Raw genomic sequence first — 20,268 nt, forward strand, 5'->3', positions numbered from 1 at the left:
ACAAGGACGTCCAGGAGGGAGGGGATACACATATAGCTGGTTTACTTCACTGTACAGAAGGTTAGATTATTGATGCAAAAGTACTTTGAAAATTGCCAAGCACTGTGTAAGATATGAGACGCTGCTCTGCATTTATTCAATTCTTTTGGTTACATTTCTAAATTATCTTTCATTTCCCCCCGCCTCAAAAAAAAGGATCTCCTGTATCAGCCAGATACCTTCCAAAGTATACTTTTTCCATTAACAGTTTCCATAAACTTTCAAGTGAGAAAGAGATGTGACTGTTCCTTTGTCAGGATCGGTGGCGCGGCTGCTCTGAGCCCAGGCACCAGGCCGAGGGCTGCTGGGAGGATGATGAATGAGCAGAGCGTGTGCAGTGTGAGCAGGAGTACAGTTGGGGGCCCCGCAGGCCAACTGTTTAAATTTTTTAAAGTTATAACTCAAATCAATAAATCTTTAAATGAATTATCTTCTATGTTTCCGTCTTGACAGATTGTACCTTTATAATAGCCTGGAAGGCCAGATTCAAGTTTAGAATTCTCCCACTCCTTGGAGCTCTGTGCTGGAACATGCAGAGAGGCAGCCCCAGACCGCAGTCCACTGCTTACCTCCCCAGCCCTGTCATGCACCGCAGACCAGGCCTCTGTCTTTCCCAGCCTGGGGACCCAGGTCTGGCCACTCCCCGCATCCCCTTAGCCCCTTGGACTCCTTACGCCATGGGAGTGGAGCCCTCTGAAGTGTGGGCCCAGGGAAGGGCCGCTAAGCCCATGGCCGGAGGGGCACTGCTCTTAGAGTTCACAGACAGGCTGGAGACAGACAGGTAAGGCAAGCGATTGCAGTATGGCAGGAAGCTTGCTGGCCCAGGACTGATACAAGTGTCACTGGGAACACAGAAGCAGGAGTCGTGGTTGTGGGGATGGTTGGGGAGGGAGGGTCTGGCGAAGCGTGTGACCCCGTGCTCATGGAACAGCAGGCAGCATGGCATGGCCAGGGCGCCGGGCAGAGTGCGGGAGTGGGGGCAGATGAGCGGGCGAGGGAGGAAACAAGGGCGTGATGAGAGGCTGTTCTGGAGAGTGTGGATCAGTGATGGCAGGAGACAGGGAGCCCAGGTGTGAAATGGAGAACCACAGTTTAGAGAGGCCCCTGTAGTTGTGGTGTGGAGGGTTCCTTACGGGGAGAACCGGTTAGAAGCGACTGTGCGGTCCACGTCTGATGTAGGAAAAGAATGGAGGGGGTGAAGAGGAGGAGAGTGGCTGGAAGAGGTGCCCTCAGCCAGGATGAGAGGAAGATGGTGAACGCAACTGAGGACCCCTGACTCAGCACAGCACACACAGCGTGCAGCCCACTGGCATCAGGGCCTCAAGAGACTTGGACAAAGCAGGGGAAGCAACCATAAACAAAATAACTTGCAGTATAATCCGATTCAGTTCTGCAGTGACAGAGCCTGATGGTACAAGGCCTGGAGGGAATGACCAGCGGGTTGGGGGAGGGGAGATTCCTGAAAGATGTCAGAGCTGAGTTGGAAGGCTCAAGAATTCAGATGCTCCAAACGGAAAGATCACTGCAGGCGGAGTTCCCAGCACGGGCGAAGCAGAGAGCCATGTGACTACACTGTGGGCACTAGGAACTTGGCCGCCACAGGAAGGTCAAGTTTAGGAGGGGGGATGTGACAGGAGATGGGCCTGGAGGAGGAGGCAGAAAGTACATGAGGCTTAAACTCATGACAAGAAGCCAGGGGAAGGTGGAGAGCGCGGGAAAGACACACTCATCCTTAGGCCAGACTTGCGGGAGGGTGTAAGAAGCGGGGCCTGGAGGCAAAGAGGTGAGTTATGCTGCCGCTGAGCAGTCAACAAGACATAATGAGAGCGTGGAGGCGGAGAGATAGGGAGAAATTCTGGAGGTGTTTAAGGAAGTGCTCAAGGGCGACTCCTGATTTTCTGGCACAGGGACGGATGGAACCACCCCCACCAGGACGGGAACAGGGAAGCACATGAGTAGACTGGGGACAGGGTAGGTGGTGTGGGTAAGAGGAAGACTTCTGCTGTAGATGCCGAGCTTCGGTAACATGGGAGGACATGTCATGGGATGTCTCTCGAGGAACGTTCTGTCAGAACAGTGTGGGAGGGAGCCAGGCCACTGTGGGCCGAGGAACAGACAAGCAGTAAGGGAGCCTTTCAGAAAGTGTGGCTGAGAAGTCTGGAAGTGAGAAGGAAGGAACTAGAAGGGAACACAAGGTCAGATAGTACTTTTCGGTGCAGAATCCTTAAGTGTGATTAATGCAGAGAGAAGACCTAGTAGACAGGGAAAGGTAGAAAACACAGAAGCGGGAAGGATAAGCAGGAGAGTCTTCTGGAAGGGCCAAGGACATGGGTAAAGCTATTGGGCGTGAACAGATGGGTCCCTGGGACTAGAAACCAGGAAGGATGGCACATGGGGCTGGGAGGCATGGAGTAAGCGGCGGGAGGGAAGCTGGGCGTTCATTCCTGCCGCTTCTCTTTTCTTGGTGAAGTAGGACTGGGATCACTGTGGAGGCTTGAAGAGAGAAGGGGAAGTAGGAAAGGGGTCCTTCTGGGGTGAGGAAGGAGGATGATTTAGACTGTAGAAAAGCTGAATGGGATACTTTGTCTTCCAGACAGCTGGTTGCAGTGTTAGGGCCAAGGAGTAGGAAATAAACTTGAAAATGCAGAGCTGCTCGCTATGAGGGCAACGGGCTCTCTGACTGGGTGCTCAGAGGGAGGGAGGCAAGGCGAAGGCAGAAACAGCATCTGGTAGCACAGAGCAGGGATGGAGAAGGTAACCATGACAAACACAACCCAGGTTGTCACTGACATTCAAAGTACCTTCCCTCTGCTTGAGAGGAATATACACTGTAACTTTCCAAATACAGCTGCTAGAACCACCTCCTGGATCCGCTATAAGGCAGATGATGTACTCCCTGGTTCAGAACTCTCCGACGAGTCCAACCTGACTCCGCGTCGGTCTGCACCTGCCTCCATGCTCTGCAGGCATGCGCCTGCTGTTCCCTCTGCCCTTCCCTGCACTGCATCCTGGACTCTGGTCACAGTTCATCGTATGAGAGAGGCTCCTGCAGACATCTGTGGCCTTTCTCCTTACTCGGCTTTCTTTTTCCTCACTGGGTTTACCAACACATGACATGTATTCACTGGCTTGATTGTTTTCACCTACTTTGCTCCACAGGAGCCTCAGCTCGTTGAGAGCAGGGACCTGTTCTGTTTCGTTCACTGCTCTGCTTCAGTGCCTAGGAGTAGGGGGTCAATAAACACCAGATGAACAGGAGTCACGGGACAGAATCCTACACCTAGTGTAAGAGCAGGAAAGCAAGTTTTGTCACCTAAGGAACCCTGGTTTCAAAGCTCTCGGGGGCGGGGATGAGGAGTTGAAAGTACACAGCCCCTTCTGTAATTTAGGCCTGTGGGGCCTCGATCACCCATCTGCCTGAAGATTGAGCCAAAATGAATTCTTGAGAAGAATCTTCAGCCCTAGCTGTGGGGATGACCTATACCCCTAGGTGTGATGGTCTCACCCAGTGGGCCTCCTAGACGGCATTCTGACTTTCTCAAGAGGTCAACCCTGATCTCAGCTCAGTGGGCTGTTCACTGCATGGGTTTATATTTAACTAGCTGAAAAGAATGCCTGCGCTGCCATTGCTCAGGAGGGTGGGCCCTGAACTCAGTGCTGTTAGACAACAGCGAAGGCTTTACAGGGGAGGTGAGAAAGAAGGATGGCCTGAGGTACTATAGCGTGAGTTCCTCTGCAGACTGTCAGACCATCTAGAAAGCGCACCTGCACTCAGCTAGATCATGCAAGAGGCCAGCTTTCAAACCACATGGTTTGGCTTTGGAAAGAGCTGCCATTTCGAGGTTTTTGTTTCAAGCCTGGGGGGCAGCCCTGAGGGTCACTGGGCCCCCTCCCTGCCCCCCGTGCTCTCAGGACCCCACCATGCACCCCAGGGCTCAGTCCTCTCTGCGAAGACCCCGAGAGAGGGCCCTCCCCATGTCACTCGGTGAGTGCACCTTCACGGGTTTGTCAGTGTGTGGGCTTCATCACCTCTGTTGTCTCCACGTTCTTTCTTGGTCCCATCTCCTCAGGCACGTTTTAATCTTTTAGTACTACACATATTTTTTTTTGAAAGCTGTCTCTCACATTTTTCAGGGAGTAAAGCTGTATACTTCTAAATACATTAATTAGCTGTTCCACAGAAACTCCTTTTAATATCACAAGTTTTCCTATTTAATCATCTTCCATTAGTTTAAAAAAATGTGGTAAAAATAAAATGTACATAACACAAAATCTATCCCTTTGAGGTTCATGGTTTTGTGGCATTCGGTATATTTGTACAAACTCTCTTAGGTAACTTCTGGCTCACCAAATTGCCAGGGGCCCACGGATTCCAAAGGCGCGAGGCTGGCAGGCTCCCTCAACACCTGCAGGCCCCGGCTTCCTCCAGTGGGGTTGTTTGTTTACCCAGAGTCGGTGATGTCATTCTCAAACATATTTATGGCAGTTTTACTTTTGCAGTTATGTCATATAATTACTTTCAACAAATGAAATATGAGCATACCAAAAGAGAGCTGTTGTTTTTGTGAAAATTCAGTTGACTTTCAACTCATATGTAATGAGTGAAATTTCTCAGTGTTCTCTGATGAAGCAGCGAGACATTCCTTTTGGTAAAACCCTCAGGACGGCCCTGAAACAAGAACTGAAAAAACTTCTCTCACCTGCCATTTCCCACATCACAGGACCGAGGGCGCCCAGACAGGGACTGGATCTGGGGAGAGACATAGGAAGCCGGGCTTACTCGCTGTAAAGCCAGATTCAAGTTTTTAAAAACTGTCATTGCAGGTATCCTGGGGCTCCAGTCAGTCAAGTGGAGAGCCAGCATATAGAAACAGCATCCTCACAAAGCAGCCGTTTAAGTTTTGACTAGACTTTTCCAGGCATAAGGGAGGCAAGATACTAATAAATTTTCTTAATTTGATGCTTCTAGATGATTCTCTTCTAAATGAATTATTTGCTTATAAAAGGCCAATATGCTTCCCATAGAGCTTTTAAATAAACATTCATTTTCTAACGAGCCTCGGAGGAACAGGAGAAAAGAGACATAAACTAGAGTGAAGAAAGAGGAAATTAACATCTGAAGAAAAGAAATATTTCAACTAAAATCTAAGTTGGAGGGATTTCTTTTTTTTCTTCCTTGCCTTTTAAAATTCACTTCATTTGGCAGCGCTGGGTCTTAGTTGCGGCTCCCGGGCTCCTCAATCCTAGCTGTGGCACGGGGGACCTTTTAGTTGCAGCACGTGGACTCTTAGTTGCGGCACGTAGGACCCAGTTCCCTGACCAGGGAGGGAAGTCAGGGGTGCCCTGCACTGGGAGCGGGGAGTCTCAGCCACTGGACCACCAGGGATGCCCCTGGAGGGTATTTTCATTTTATTTATTGTCCCATCCCTGCACCTCAATGTCTGGCAACAGGTGCTCAATACACACTGGGTTGGATAAAAAGCTTGTTTGGGTTTTTTTCCTAAGTTGTTACAGGAAACCAAACGAACTTTTTGGTCAACCTAATACATGCTTAAGGAAAAAAATCGCTTCTCACTGAAGTGATTTATGGAGAACTGTAAATCTGTAACAGCTAAGGGAGATAAGGGGAATTCCCTGGCAGTCCAACACTTAGGACTCAGCGCTTTCATTGCCTTGGTCCTGAGTTCAATCCCTGGTCAGGGAACTAAGATCCTGCAAGCCATGCGGCACAGCAGAGAAAAAAAAGAACTAATAGAGATGAACACCTCTTTCTATAGAGAGTACTTCTTCCCTGGTGCTCAGAGGAGACTGGCTGCCACTGACCCCTCTGTGGGGAAGACAGCTGTCCTCTGACAAAGGCCTCCAAAACCACTGGCACCTCCTGTGGAAAAGGACAGTGGGCATCTCCTGTGTCTAAGTATGTGAATTTTTACATCTCTTTCCCCCAAAAAGACAGAATGTCAAAACATCTTGCTTTTACAAAAGACCTTTCCAGCCCACCCTAATGCTAATGACGACTTTGGTGGACCTGGCAGAAGAAACTGGCCCACAGGAAGCCTGCCCAGGCAGCAGTGGTTAAGCACGAGACAACACGAACAACCGCAGCACTGAACCGCCAGGGAGTGCCCCTCATCCCACTGAGCTCTTTCGGACCTGCAGTTCTCCATTGCTCGTTTCTGGGAGAAGAGTTGAGTCAATAGGTTCATTCTTTTATTATTATTATTTTTTAGCATATATATATATTAGGTTGTCCAGAAAGTTCATTTGGTTTCCTTTGGCTCAGGGCTGGGTGGATGCGTTGTTTTCTTTCAGAGGTGGCAGATTCCGTATGGAAGAAAGCCTGACTTGGGTACCACGGGACACCTCTCTCTTCTACAGCAGGTGGCTTAACAGAGAGGGAGTCACGGTGGAGACAGGGGCAAGTACTCAAAGGCTCTTAGAAACTGTTAAACAGAGGACTTCTTTCTGACCTCCAGGTGACTCGGGTCAAATGGGTTTCACTAAATTAAGGAGTTATCTGGTGAACCAGCCATTATGGACAGAAGCTAGTGACTGGCAGCTGGTGTTGCCTACAAAACAGAAACATCTGCCTCTGACTTGTAACTGGGTTTCAGCACTTCCTATAATATGAAAGAGACAGGAGGGACCAACCAGTCTTTCTGAAAGAGGGAATTCACATGAGAACTAGAAAGTTAAGAGATGGTTGTGCTAATCCATCGATACAATTATGCTTGTTTTATTTGAACCATCATCCCCTAGTATATTCTTCTATCTCTGTCGCCAGACTTCTGCTCTACTTTTTCCCCCCAAATCCTCTCTGGGACTTGACGCTGATCTCTGAAGGGCAAACATACAGTGACAACGAGCACAGCTGTCCACCCACCTCCTTGGTCTCCCACAGCTGCTTCGGGAGTGGCTTGGGGACGTTCAGCAGGTTCTCTTCCCGCAGCGGGCCGGGGAAAGACACCACTGAAGGGGAGAGGAAGCACAGTCGCCGTGTTAGAAGGCCCCCCGCCGCACCCCCAGCTCTGGCCCAAAAAATGACCTCTGTGAAAACGGCTGAGTTAACACATATTGACTGTCTACTACAGATGGTGTTTTGAGTGTTACTGTGGAGGATGCATGGGTGAGATGTGAATTCAGCCCCTGAGGATCTCATACCCTACACATGGGAAAGGGTGGCATGTAGATACCCATGTCTGGAAGGAGGATCGGGGAAGGCCCCAAAGGTCGAAGGGCTCAGTGCTGCTCTGGGTGGACCAGGAAGAGCCCAGTCTCTAGGGCTCAGCACTGAGGCCAGCCTTTTAGGGACACAGGAAATGGCCATCCCCAGAGAGAGAGCAATATGAACGAAGGCTGAGAGACAGTGGAAGTGATGGACAGCCACTGAGTATATAAAGGAGAAGGGTGGGAAGGTCAAGGTCAGGTCAGGGATGGCCTTGCAAACCTGGCGAGGAGAGGATGGAAGAAAAGGGATGAGGAGGGACCCACAAAAACCCAGGAGAGAGGGAATGAGGAAGGTAACAGAGAGAGAAGAGGAATATTCCATGGAAGACAAGGTGGCAGTGAAGATGCCCAGTCCTGGGCTGGGTGTGGGGCAGAAAGAGGAGTCAAGAACCCAGATGAGGAAATCTCCTTCTCCAGGGGATCTTCCTGCCCCAGGGATCTAACCCAGGTCTCCTGCATTTCAGGTAGATTCTTTACCATCTGAGTCACCAGGGAAGCCCCTGAAAGATAACATCAGATGATAGGAAAAGTTGCAAGGGCTGCGTGAGATGACTTAAGGCTACTCCTCATGAGAGTCTGGTCGCAAGAATATGGCTGGAATGGACTCCAGCACTGTAAAGGGGATTGTTTCCTTGGAGAAGTTCATTGCTTTTTGTCACTTCATACCCAAGACTGGCTGTAATTCTTCAAAGAACTCACTGGGGGAATGCAAACAACCTCGCAGCCATCGCTTTATTTCTGTCCTAGTGGATTAGATATTTATTGCTGTTCCAACTTTTCATGATTTTACTCCTGGCCTGAAATGGCCTTCCCAGAAAGGAGTACATAAGATGATGAAAGAGATGTGCACCTCTGGCACAGGAAGCGCCCCATTTATCACAGTCCCTGTAAGTCCTGACCCCTGTGGTGTATAAACCTAATTTAGTTGTTCACTTTCAGATTATGAAAATTAAATTTCAGATTATAAAATTTTAGGGGAAAGAAAACAGTGCCTGGTACGGAATGAATAAATGAGCTGTGTCAGGCCTTCATCTGTCGATGGCTTCCAGAGTCATTTAGTAGATCCCCAACATTAATCAGCTTTATGAAACTCACTATCTTCTGTAAGGTTTGCAATTTCATTTTGCAATCACTTTGCATTTTCCTCACATTATTTATATCTGTCGATTACTGGCTCACAAAACTTTCTAAACAGGCTGAGAAAGACAGCTGAGGAAGGAAGGATATTGGAACAACCAATGGCTTAAGTGTCTAATCACTATTCTCATGTGATCACAACGTTTGCTCCCCTGTACAGCCTTGTGACTGTGGGACCATGGGGACCAGAGGACAAGGAGCCTTTGTAGTCTAACCACACATTTCCCTTCTCATGGCTTTGATCAGGGCTGGCCTTAATTTTATAGAGCATCTCAGAAAAGTAAACCAGTCAGCACTTGTCAGCATTTTTGGGAAGTCCAGAAAACTTGAGTATTAACTAGATCAGATGTTAAGAAGAGGTTATGTACACGGCAGTCAGCATCGCACTCAGCTCAGGTAGGTGAAATCAGTTCATTACCTTCCCCATGCACGTCATTCTCACCATCACAGAAACCTAGTGGGAAAGAAAAAAACACTATTATGCGGTGGTTTCACCTTTATTTATTCATGAATTAGTAAATCTTTCTGATTCAAATAGAATTTTGAAAATTCCAAGGCAATTTTGGTATAGTGATGTTCACTCAGAGGGCATCAGCATTTATACTAAACTTAAAATAGAACTAACTTCCAACCAGTCCATTCTAAAGGAGATCAGTCCTGGGTGTTCTTTGGAAGGAATGATGCTAAAGCTGAAACTCCAGTACTTTGGCCACCTCATGCGAAGAGTTGACTCATTGGAAAAGACTCTGATGCTGGGAAGGATTGGGGGCAGGAGGAAAAGGGGATGACAGAGGATGACATGGCTGGATGGCATCATCGACTCGATGGACGTGAGTCTGAGTGAACTCCGGGAGTTGGTGATGGACAGGGAGGCCTGGCGTGCTGCGATTCATGGGGTCACAAAGAGTCAGACACGACTGAGTGACTGAACTGAACTGAAGTCTAAAGTTGGCGCCTATCTACTTTTCTTTAAAATTATCTCCATCTTTAAAATCTTTTACTGCCTCTGTCCTGAAAGAATAACAGTTTACAAAGTCTGAGAACCTCTAACCAAATCACAAAGAAAAGAAAGAAGTAATTTAGAGAGTGAAGTAAAAAGGCACAGGGTGCTAGTCGCTCAGTTGGGTCCGATTCTTTGTGACCCCATGGACTGTAGCCCACCAGAATCCCCTGTCCATGGGATTTCCCAGGCAAGAATGCTGGAGTGGGTTGCCATTTCCTCCTCCAGGGGAGCTTCCCAATCCAGGGATTGAACCCACGTCTCCTGCAGCTCCTGCATTGGCGTGTGGGTTCTTTACCACTGAGCCAGCTGGGAAGTCTATGCACATACGTGTATCCCCTCTGTTTTGGAGAGATTGTTCTTGCAGCGGAATGTGAGGTAGATTGAAAGGAGAAAGTCTGAAGGCAGGAAGACCAAGTGAAAAACTTCCATAACAGTCCAGGCGAGAAGGAAGTAAGTCGGGGTATTTATTGGTAGCGAGGACAGAAAAGAGGCGGCAGGTTTGAGATACACAGCAGGCGTGGAATGAACAGGACTTGGCGACTCAATGGGTGTGAGGGGTGTGGGAATGAGAGTAATTAAAGACAATTAACTCCTGGTTCAGAGTTTCGGTAACTAGAAGGATGATGGTGGCAATAACCGATGTGTTAGCACCAAGTTAATATATAACCAAAACATGTGAGAAATGGAATGTTTCCTGCCATATCAGTAAACAAAGGCTGTCACAGTCACCAGCGATTGCAGCCACCAGGGAACTCAGGAAGGAAAAAATACCTCCATCTACCAGCCAGCAGACTACAGCCACTCCCCATGGTGAGCCCTGAGGAAATTCGGGATGTGAAAACACAGGATACTGGCCCCGGACAGCTGAGATGCATACGAAAGGAAGGATTTCAGTGAGCCCAGACTCTTGCACCTTCCCATACACGGAAAAGCGCTAGGTTCCTGAACCTGGGTTATCTGGTTTTCTTTAATTAACCACAATCTTTTGATGTTCAGACTACCTGCCCTTTGTTGCAAAACTCCTATATGTCGTGGCTCCTTCTGTCGCCTCCTCAGAGCAGTCTCTCAAAGCTATCTGAAATGCCATCTCCCGGCTGCAGTCCTCATTTTGCCCAAATAAAACTTAACTCACAGCTCTCACGTTGTACGATTTTTTTCCAACATATCCAAGCCTGGATTTTTACTACTGGATGAAAAATATCAGATGATACAACTATAAATAAAGGGATAAAAATAAAAGGGAACGAGTTGTGAGTGGGTATCCAGAAGCAGAGGAAACATGGATCAGCCCCGCAGGGACAAAGAGCCACAACCAAGGCTCATGTGCACTCCAAGAAACCTCGCGGACCAGGAGCCACCGAGGGCTGACCTCCTGAACGGAACTGAGACCGCCTTCCCTCTCCCCACCCTCATGCCTGACGAATTGAAAACACCTCCCAGCACAGCCTGGATCTGCTGAACAGAGGTGGAGGCAGAGGGCAGAGAACTTAACCAGAGTGTCTCTCTCAGGAAACCTCCCCATTCTGGGCCCTCCTGCCACCTGCGTGACACTTCTGCCCTCTCTTTAGATCTCAGATGCCTTTGCCATCCCCCTCTTCCCCCTGTCTGTGCAACCAAGGCTCACCTCTCTCTCGTTTGTTTAGTCACTCAGTTGTGTCTGACTCTTTGCGACTCCATGGAATATATAGCCCACCAGGCTCCTCAGTCCATGGAATTTCCCAGGCGAGAATATACTGGAGTAGGGTGCCATTTCCTTCTCCAACAGGCTCATTTCTTTCAGGGTTATTTGCATTTTAAGCCTTCATGGTGCTGGTCAAAGGTATAGTATTACCTGTGGTAAGATCACTGGGATTCAAGGCAGATCTCCTTCCCTGGGAAGGAGCTCAGGACTGTGTTTCTTAAGGCTGGTGAGACTCAGCCTCTACAGCTCTGGGTGCTAAGAAGACAACCATCATGCCTTGCTCTGCCCTTAGCTCCAGACTACTACTTGAAAGGGCAAGGACCACCCTGGCCCCTTCCTCCACTCGCTGGTGATGAGCAGAGGTGGGTTAGGTACAGTCCTAGACTACAGGGCAATGGGCAAGTGTCACAGAGTGCCATCAGGCTTACCCATTCAGGGGGTATATGTGTGTGTATGTGTGTGCGTGCGCGTGCATGTGAGTGTGAAATGATGATTAAACTGCACATGCTGCCAGGGAAATGATTTTTTTTCATTTCATAAAAAAAATAACATTTTTCTTGATAAATTCTGGATAATTAAACAAGAAGAGAGAAATTATAAAAATCTTGCTTGGTTGCATAAAAATCTATTTCTCTCATTTCCATCAACTCCTCACCAGGGATGCCTGTCGTGCAAATTGAATAACCATTATGAGAATTACTAACCATGTATCAGCCTAATGACTGTGTCTTCTTGGGACACAAACTTTTGCTTGTGAATGTATCACAGCTTTCTGCTCATGTAGTTAAGCTGTCAGCAGATACTCCCTTATAATCTGCTCAGAACCAAAAAAAATAGTGGGAACATTAATTGAGGCTACATCACTATGCTCAGGAAAGATTCCCAGGGAAAAGGCAGTTATTGCTTTCTGCTTGTGGAGTCTAATTCCCAGCTTCAATTATAATTTTTCCCATCACTTTTTAAATCTTTACTTTATTTGGTCGCTCCTATAATAAGAAATACCTTTTTGCAAAGCTAGTCGATATTTTTAAAAGTCTGAAAGGAAAGCAAATGAGAAACTTTCATGAATGACAGGGGGAGAGGGGAAAGACAAGAAACTATTTAAAATAGCTCCCACCAACAGATAGAATTCTCCAGAAATAATTCCGATCCTTGGAGACTTGAATAATATTTTAAACACACTGGCTTTCCCATGTAAACACGGCCATATTTGGATGTGTTTCTGAGTTCTGCTGCACTTCCAAGGCAACTGAAGCAGGGACACGGTTCAGACGTCCAGGCTGGAGGTCGGCCTGCCTTCCACAGCTGTCAGATACCGGGGTACAAACACGGCGGGCTCGAGCTGCTGATGTGAAAAGCGGGGACCCTGGGACTCTGCTCCAGGATTTCCTTCTTTCTTTCTGCTTTCCGTATGGCTCCGTTGTAGGATCAACGCTGACACTCTGTTGCTTTTCTTATTTGTCCTCACTCACGCCTTCTGACACTTCGCACCTCTTCCCTTGCAGGCAGCATCACTCAGGGTAAATATACTTCACTTGATTAATCACTTGCTTTAGCTATTTTTCTTCCTCTCTGCATGCAGGCCTCAAAGTCTTGTTACTCAGGATTTCCTTGTTCCCTCTAGGCTTTTAGGCCTTTCTAGAGAAGCACAGACTTTAAACAGAGGGCAAAACGAATGCAGGCATGGCAGAAGCAGAAAGGCAGCTCTTTCTTGGGAATTCCAGATTGAAGTCTATCAGTCTGGTTCCCTCCCAATCCAGGGAGACTAAGACCTTGCTGCACCTTTCTTAGGCTTATATATTCTCCCCCTCTCTTTTATTTTTTATTTTTTTGACCATGCCATGTGGCAGACATGTAGCCTGCCAGGCTCCTCCGTCCATGGGATTCTCCAGGCAAGAATACTGGAGTGGGTTGCCATTTCCTCCTCCAGGGGATCTTCCCGACCCAGGGGTCAAGCCCACACGGCCTGTATCTCTATATCACAAACGGATTCTTTACTGCTGAGCCATTGGGCAAGCCCTAAGCACACATTTTGCTTTTTTTGACCATGCCATGCAGTGGGCATGTGGGATCTTAGTTCTCCGACCAGGGATTGAACCTATACCCCCTGCATTGGAAGTGTGGAGTCTCAACCACTGGACCACCAGGGAAGTCCATAGGCTTATATATTCCTACACACTACTTATAACTACCTATGTGGAAGCTAAACCAAGTTCCCATAGATCCTACTCCTCTAAGTGGTGAGTGGTGGAACCACATCCAGTTTCAACACAACTGCCAGCTTCACTCTCACAGCTCCATGTGTGCACACAAAGCTTGACGGCCCCATCCTATCCTCAAACAGCTCATACATGACAAACTGCTTGGGTAAATGGAGCATCTCTGAATTGTGTCAAGGGAACAAATACAGCATTATCCTAACACATACTGGGATGATTAAACCCCATCCCTACTGTATGCAAGGAAATAAGACCCAGAATGGATTCCTCAGAAGTAACAGGGACTACTCAGGCTTTAAACCATCTAAAAAGTAAAGGAAACTAGAAAGGCTAGTATTATCTTGGCTAAAGATGTATTTATTCCCATTTTCAGACCAAACACACAGCCCTGTTTGTGGACAACGGTCAGTGTGCACATGGAATGGCTATTTCAGGACCCTTGTTCCTGCTAGAATATAAACCCCAGAAAGGCAGGCTTGGACGGCATCTTACTGAACCAAACATGATTCAGATGCAGCTTAGTCAGAGACTAGAGTGTGCTCCGTTTTCAGACCAAACACACAGCCCTGTTTGTGGACAACGGTCAGTGTGCACATGGAATGGCTATTTCAGGACCCTTGTTCCTGCTAGAATATAAACCCCAGAAAGGCAGGCTTGGACGGCATCTTACTGAACCAAACATGATTCAGATGCAGCTTAGTCAGAGACTAGAGTGTGCTCCGTACGCATAAGCCACCAAGTAATTCCCCCTCACTCCCCAGCACTGAGGGCTCCTCCGTGCCTGACTGTGTGGAAGATAAGACCATTAACATGCTGACTGCAGGAAATCTAGTGGGAGCAGCCCCTCACATAGTTGCTCCACGTGGGGCTCTTGTAAGAGTTTCCCCTGCAGGACCCTTTGGGGCGGTTGCTCTGCTGCCTTCAAGAATAAAAACCTGTATGATCCAGAGTTGCTATGCACCAAATTTTGATGCCTTTTAAATACCTTGATGCCTGTCGCACTAGAAATGCTTTCCTATTTAAAATAAAAGTTAAATTTTTTTTTAAAAAGAGCAATCTACTTGGAACAGAAGAGGAGAAGCACACCCACGGGAAAGGCAGTCAGTGGCATGATAGCCATCTACAGGGAGGGGCTCCGGGATTTTGGAAGGACACGGCAGGTTCTGGGCTGGCAAAGGGAGGAAAGGTAAGGACGGCTCTGCAGACATGAGGACAAAGCTGAGGGTGCTGGCCAGGTGAGTCAGGAGTGAGTTAAGAGAGGAAGAGATGGGAACAGGATGAAGCAGTTCTGGAACCCAAAGTAGTTCACAGACTTGGGGGGGAAGGGTTGGTGAGTAAGGAGAAGAGGGAGCGAGGTGGGCACAGGCCGCCTGATCCTGGGGTCCCTATCGTTCCAAACTGGGAGATTTGGATTCTCTCCTAGAGGTGGGGGAGTAGCACTGTGATTGGAATCTGATCAGATTTGGGTCATTCTGGAAGCAGATGGCATGACTCTTTCCCCCATTCCTGGACACCCTGGGGAGGCGGGACAATGATCTGCAGCAAAGTGGGCAACAGGTGAGCTCCCACTCCTCTGGCCCTGGGGCTGGCCCTGCCTGCAGGGCTCCCGCCATGGGGGCCGCCCTGGGCCAGGGCTGCTGGCCACTGGGGGAGTCAGTGTCCCTCTGGGGTTTGGTCTGAAAAGACATGGCCCCCCAGAGAGAAGCCACTTCCTCTTATCAGGAGGAAAGGCGGCATCCACCTCCCTGTGTCACTTCTGCTTTTATTTCTCAGTTTGTCCAGATCCTGGCTGGAAAAAGGGCTTTCAGAGAACCTGACATAACACTGGACTGGGAAGACAGGAGACTGCAAATAAGGAGACCAGTTAGAAAGTTGCTATGAGTCCCTGTAAAACTGATGAGGACCTTACAATGGAACAGTGTGGAGGACACAAAATCTGAGGGCCAAGAGACGCCAAGGAGGACCTGCAGAGAAAGAGGTGGGAGGGAAGGCCCACTCTCACCTCATCACGAGCACACACACACCTCCCCGGCCAGGAGTTGTTCCCTGTGGAAGACGAGCCAGGGAAAGGCACACGGTGTAAGCTTGTCTCTCCCCCTGCTCCCCGAGGACAGAACAAGATGGCGCAGAAGTGGCTGGCATCCAGCCTACGTGTCTTACCCACATACGAGGCAGGCCAGGCCGACTGGCCCCCTCCTCCATAGGGGTCCTGGGGCTTGGTACTCAGAGCGCTGGTGTGAAGAGCAGAGTCAGAATTGGTCCTAAGGGGAGGGGGGGGGAGAGAGAGTCTAGCTGAAAAATCCATTTTTCCTTAGTGAAAATGCAATATTCTTTCCTGAAAATTACCAACGGGAGAGAAAGCAAGAATAACCGATTCACAATCATCCATAAAATGAGGGGTTTGGACCTACCTGCAGTCCCTTACAACAACATCAGCCTCTGAGGATGACCCACACCCAGAAGACAGCAATTTGTACTTGTGAGACCTCACACTTTGAAGCTAGTGGTGTAACGATATGGTTCAACAAGGAAGACACTGGATTCACGGCTTTCTTTAAGAAACGTTCCATCTTTCCTCACAACTCAGAAGATGGCTGCGGCCAATATATTCTCTGCAGCTGGGCTAGATCTTCTCCATCTGGATATAACTCCTCCCCTAGGAAGGATCACCAAAGCAGTGGCTTTCCAGCCCTTCCAGGGAGAATGCAAGATTTTTAGAATAACCCTAGTGTGTTCTCTGCCCTTTCGCTCTCGCCCTCACGAGCGCAGGTTTTCCAGAGCCTTGGGACGTGCAGCGTCACTGCAGACTGCGCGCACAAGCAGAGGCTCCAGCTGTCTTCAAGAGACACATAAAAGGGACAACGCCTCTCTTCTCAGTGATTTACTTTGTTTCAGAAAATATAACTGTGCTTACAAAAATATGATTTATGTTAACATAAATGAGTTTATTTATGAGTAATGAGTTTATTACTGCTATTTCTAAGTGTATTAATAAGTATCTTCTATAAATCTCTCAATTTAATTTCCAATATCAATAGCTAAATACAAACAAATGTACCCACACGAACAAACACTGTTTGAGGGCCTCAATGGTTTTTAAGATTGTGACAGAATCATAAGACAAAAATTGGGGGAACTGTTGAACTATAGCAAATTTCTGAAATTCTCCCAGACAGTTGCAGTTTACATGAAGCTTTGACTCCAAGAGACATTATTTACTTGTCCCATCAAGGGTCAAACTGCCAAAAAAGAACTTGTGTGAGGCTTCAAATTAGCCTAAAATGCTTCTCTGTGGGCTGTTTCGGGTGATGGCCTTCTGCAGCCACTAAGCCCCGTGGCTGGACTGTGTATCATGGCTGGGTTGGGTTTACACAAGGGACAGGCAGTTCAGAACCAGGATGAAGCAGCAGCAAAAGCAAGGGTTCTGGGACTGGGGAGCCTTGGGTTCAGATTCAAAGAGACTCAAGAGAATATCAATCAAATGCAGAGAGACAACTGAGGAAATGTGAATACAGACCGGGTATTAGATAATATTAGGAATTATTGTTAATTTTGTTAAGTGGAATAATGGCATTGCGGTTATATTGTTGTTGTTTTTTAAAGGTTCCTAACAGCCTTAAAGTGTTAGAGATATTTGCAGGTGAAATACTCTATCTGGCTGGTGGTAGGATAAGGGTGGGAAGGGCAGGAGTAGAGGTAGACATAGAAGCTAAAAGATGGGCACACGGAATTCTTGTAACGCTTTTCCCTTTTGTGTATATTAAAATTTTGCACTGAAAAAAAATTTTTTTTTAATCCCAGTTCCATCTCATATTAGCTAAGCAACCTTGGACAAGTCATTTGTAACTTCTTAGAACAGAAAGTCATACTCATTCTTGTAGAATGTGATCAGGATTGAACAAAGTGACTTAAACACTGGGGTCAAGCTTGAAGTGATGGTTTAATGCGGTTATTGAACGCTTATGCTTCCTTGTGTTTCTTATGTATCTTATTTAATCCTTGCAACCATCCCTTGATGTAGGTACTGTTATCTTCCTTTTTCCAGATGAGTAAACTGAGACACAGAGAAGCTATGCAACTTGCTCAAGGACACAGAGTAGGAGGCAAACTCTGTCATTCACTCACACTTCATGTTCTCACAGCTACATTGTCCTGAGCAGACATTCGCTACACGGTGGGAGATTTAGGTTGCTTCTTTTTAACACTTCGTATAAACACAACCCATTGATATAAGAGTACTCTTGCAAACAGATGATAGATTAAAAAGCAGCAGGACCATCAGGGTGATTTGCCTTCTTTAAGGTTTATTTCTACTAGAAAACAAGCTATGTACCTGTTGAGTGCAGATGTTAGCCTGAACCCAGGGTGCTTCTCTTCCTTCCAAGGAGGCTGCTGCCTTTAAAAACCAGAAAACATAAAAAGAAAAGAAGTTCAGTCCACAAGGAGCAAGGGAAACCTCAGGCCTGGGTTTGAGAACCGGCCCTTCTACTCACCCAGCTGCACAGCTGCTCTCCAGGTCCTGTGATTTCTGCCTTCTATGATAAAAACTATCAGAAATTTGTGCAAATAGGGCAAGCAAATGAGCCAGCTGGGCATGCAAGGAGGTTTTTGGTCTTTTTTTTAAGCAGCAAACAAGCACTTTTGAATGCCTTTCGAAATATTTCAGATCCATGACCAAATCCTCTCTGGGATGTGAGGTCTTATTCCAGATGTGTGAAAAACTACCCCTCATCACATACCCCGAGTATGTGCATAGGGGATGCCTGGCAAACCCTGATACAGAAATGCTGCACTCCTCTAACAGAGGTCCATAAAGAGGAACATAACTGCTACAGTAATCCAATGTTTGAAAATATTAATCTAACTAATCCTCATGCTCTAGAAAGCATAGGACATTTTTCTCTTAAATACAAATTTTTTACAATCTCAAATTGGAAATCTTTTTATGATTTAATTAAAGAATCTGCCTGCAATGAGGGAGACCCAGGATCGATCCCTGGGTCAGGAAGATCCCCTGGAGAAGGGAATGGCTACCCACTCCAGTATCCTTGCCTGGAGAATCCCCATGGACAGAGGAGCCTGGTGGGCCACAGTCCATGGGGTTGCAGAGAGTTGGACACGATGGACTGCCTTACGCTTTTATGACTTAAAATAAGATACTGTGTTTATTCTACAATCATGGATCCCAAGATTCTTAAGGGTTGCTGAAAACCTACTTGCAGTAGGGGCCCGCTGTTATCCATCTTCATACCTGCCTTTCCCAGGTCCTGACTACATTATCCACAATATCTGCCCCAAGAATAGATGGAGAATGAACTTCAATCCAGGGAGCTAAAATTTTTCAACATGTCCATTTCAAATGCCTCTTAAATCTGACCAGGTGATCTGAAAATGATATCATGCATCCGCTGGATGTAACAATCTTTTCAGTTAACTCTATATTCTGTCACCTCCAGTACTATTCCAAAAAAATACTCAATTTTGGGGTATATATTCTCTACATATAAAAATACTCAGAGACCCTAAATGAAATCCACTATGCAAATTACAGTTTTAGGAGCGTACTATCACCTGTTTCTTTCAGTAGCTTACCATGACACCTTTATATATTTAAATATAATAATACCAACTCAGACTATTATGTTGGTCAATGTATTCTGAATGTGTTTCTATTTGGTCTTTAAAATGAAGACCAGGATTGATTTAAATAACTTTTAATTTTAGACTTTCATATAAGCCCATGATTATATGTGGAGAGACTTAAGTTTTATAAGAGAAAACAGGAGTCTGTGCTTTAGATTAGAAATTTCTAAAATGACCTCTGAGGTGGGTAAAATAAAGTGAGACTGTCCAAGCACAGCACATGCCCATCATATCTTTGAAAATATGACTTGCTTACCTGGGCCAACTTTCATCCAGGGGCTGTGAGGCATAATTTGCTCCAAGAGTGCTACCATCGAAGTAGAAATTTCAATCAAGGAAAACTCAGATGAAGGGGAAGTTGAGGCAGAACTAAGAGGCTGGAGTCGTGTGGAGTTCCACTGCTGAGTTTTCAGTTTGTATCTTTATCTCTATATCCAACAGCTCTTCCTCCTACTTTGGCTTATCAACTTCCTCTGGAAAAGTCCATTCCTCTATCTCCTAACCAGCACCATCTTTGCATGATTCATGTGGGGTGTTTCTTTTTTTTTTTTTGCGAGCCCAACCTCTTTTACTTTCAAGAACTGCCTGCACCCCCATCCAAAACCTGGTTTGGCTGTCACTCTGTGTAGGCCTCCCTGTCCCACAGAATGTACCCACACCCAGCATTTCCATTCAAGGTCACTTAACCCCTGTGACTAGTTCAGGGATGGACTCATGATACAAACAGGGGAAGAAAGGACTATCTCCAGCTGAGGTGATGAGCTCGGGGACCATGTGGGCCTGGGTTTCTCTCCCTGGAAGTCAAGGTGGCACCCCCCCCAGATACTGAGTCTCAGTGCTATTGTACAGACCCCTGGATCTAGCCCTCTGGGCTTCTAGTAACATAAGCCAATACATTTCCTTTTTCTTCAAGTTGAGGGTTCCTGTTTCTTATAACCCAAAGAGAGCTACATTAGGTTTATGGAGAAATGTGAACTTCCTTAGATGGTCAGGGGCCCCGTTTTATGGATTCTCTATTCTTCACTGGGTCTAGCCTGCCTTAGAACACATTCCAGATGAAATGGAAACAGGGAAAAACAGATGGGATGCTACACTATACATGCTGAGTACAATAGAGCTGTTTGGTTAATTTAATTATACTCATAGAATACCTTCTCAAAACATTCTAAGTCATATTATTCTCCTGTGATCTTCGGTGATTCTGTATAAAAGAAGCCATCACCATCTAAGGCTCAGGAGGAAACGGGGGCCTTGATGGAGAAGAACTATCACGCAGGCAGAACCTGGCATTAGTAAAACATGGACACTGATGAAGTCTT

The 20,268-nt window shown here is 46.9% G+C and overlaps 1 protein-coding gene across 2 annotated transcripts in view; it reads right to left on the bottom strand.

Moving 5' to 3' along the window:
- CRTC3 (CREB regulated transcription coactivator 3) overlaps positions 1 to 20,268 on the bottom strand; it is a 98,083-nt gene that overhangs the window by 15,378 nt on the left and 62,437 nt on the right. For both annotated transcript variants that reach the window (XM_055556735.1, XM_055556734.1), the window contains exons 4-9: positions 19,206 to 19,267; positions 17,640 to 17,702; positions 15,467 to 15,567; positions 8,822 to 8,857; positions 6,923 to 7,008; positions 4,740 to 4,789 (exon numbers count right to left, since the gene is read on the bottom strand). In XM_055556735.1, the coding sequence (XP_055412710.1) occupies positions 4,740 to 4,789; positions 6,923 to 7,008; positions 8,822 to 8,857; positions 15,467 to 15,567; positions 17,640 to 17,702; positions 19,206 to 19,267 (398 nt within the window). The remainder of the gene's footprint in view (positions 1 to 4,739; positions 4,790 to 6,922; positions 7,009 to 8,821; positions 8,858 to 15,466; positions 15,568 to 17,639; positions 17,703 to 19,205; positions 19,268 to 20,268) is intronic.

This window comes from Bubalus kerabau, chromosome 19 (genome assembly GCF_029407905.1).
Source record: "Bubalus kerabau isolate K-KA32 ecotype Philippines breed swamp buffalo chromosome 19, PCC_UOA_SB_1v2, whole genome shotgun sequence".
In the NCBI taxonomy this organism is placed as follows: Eukaryota; Metazoa; Chordata; class Mammalia; order Artiodactyla; family Bovidae; genus Bubalus; species Bubalus kerabau.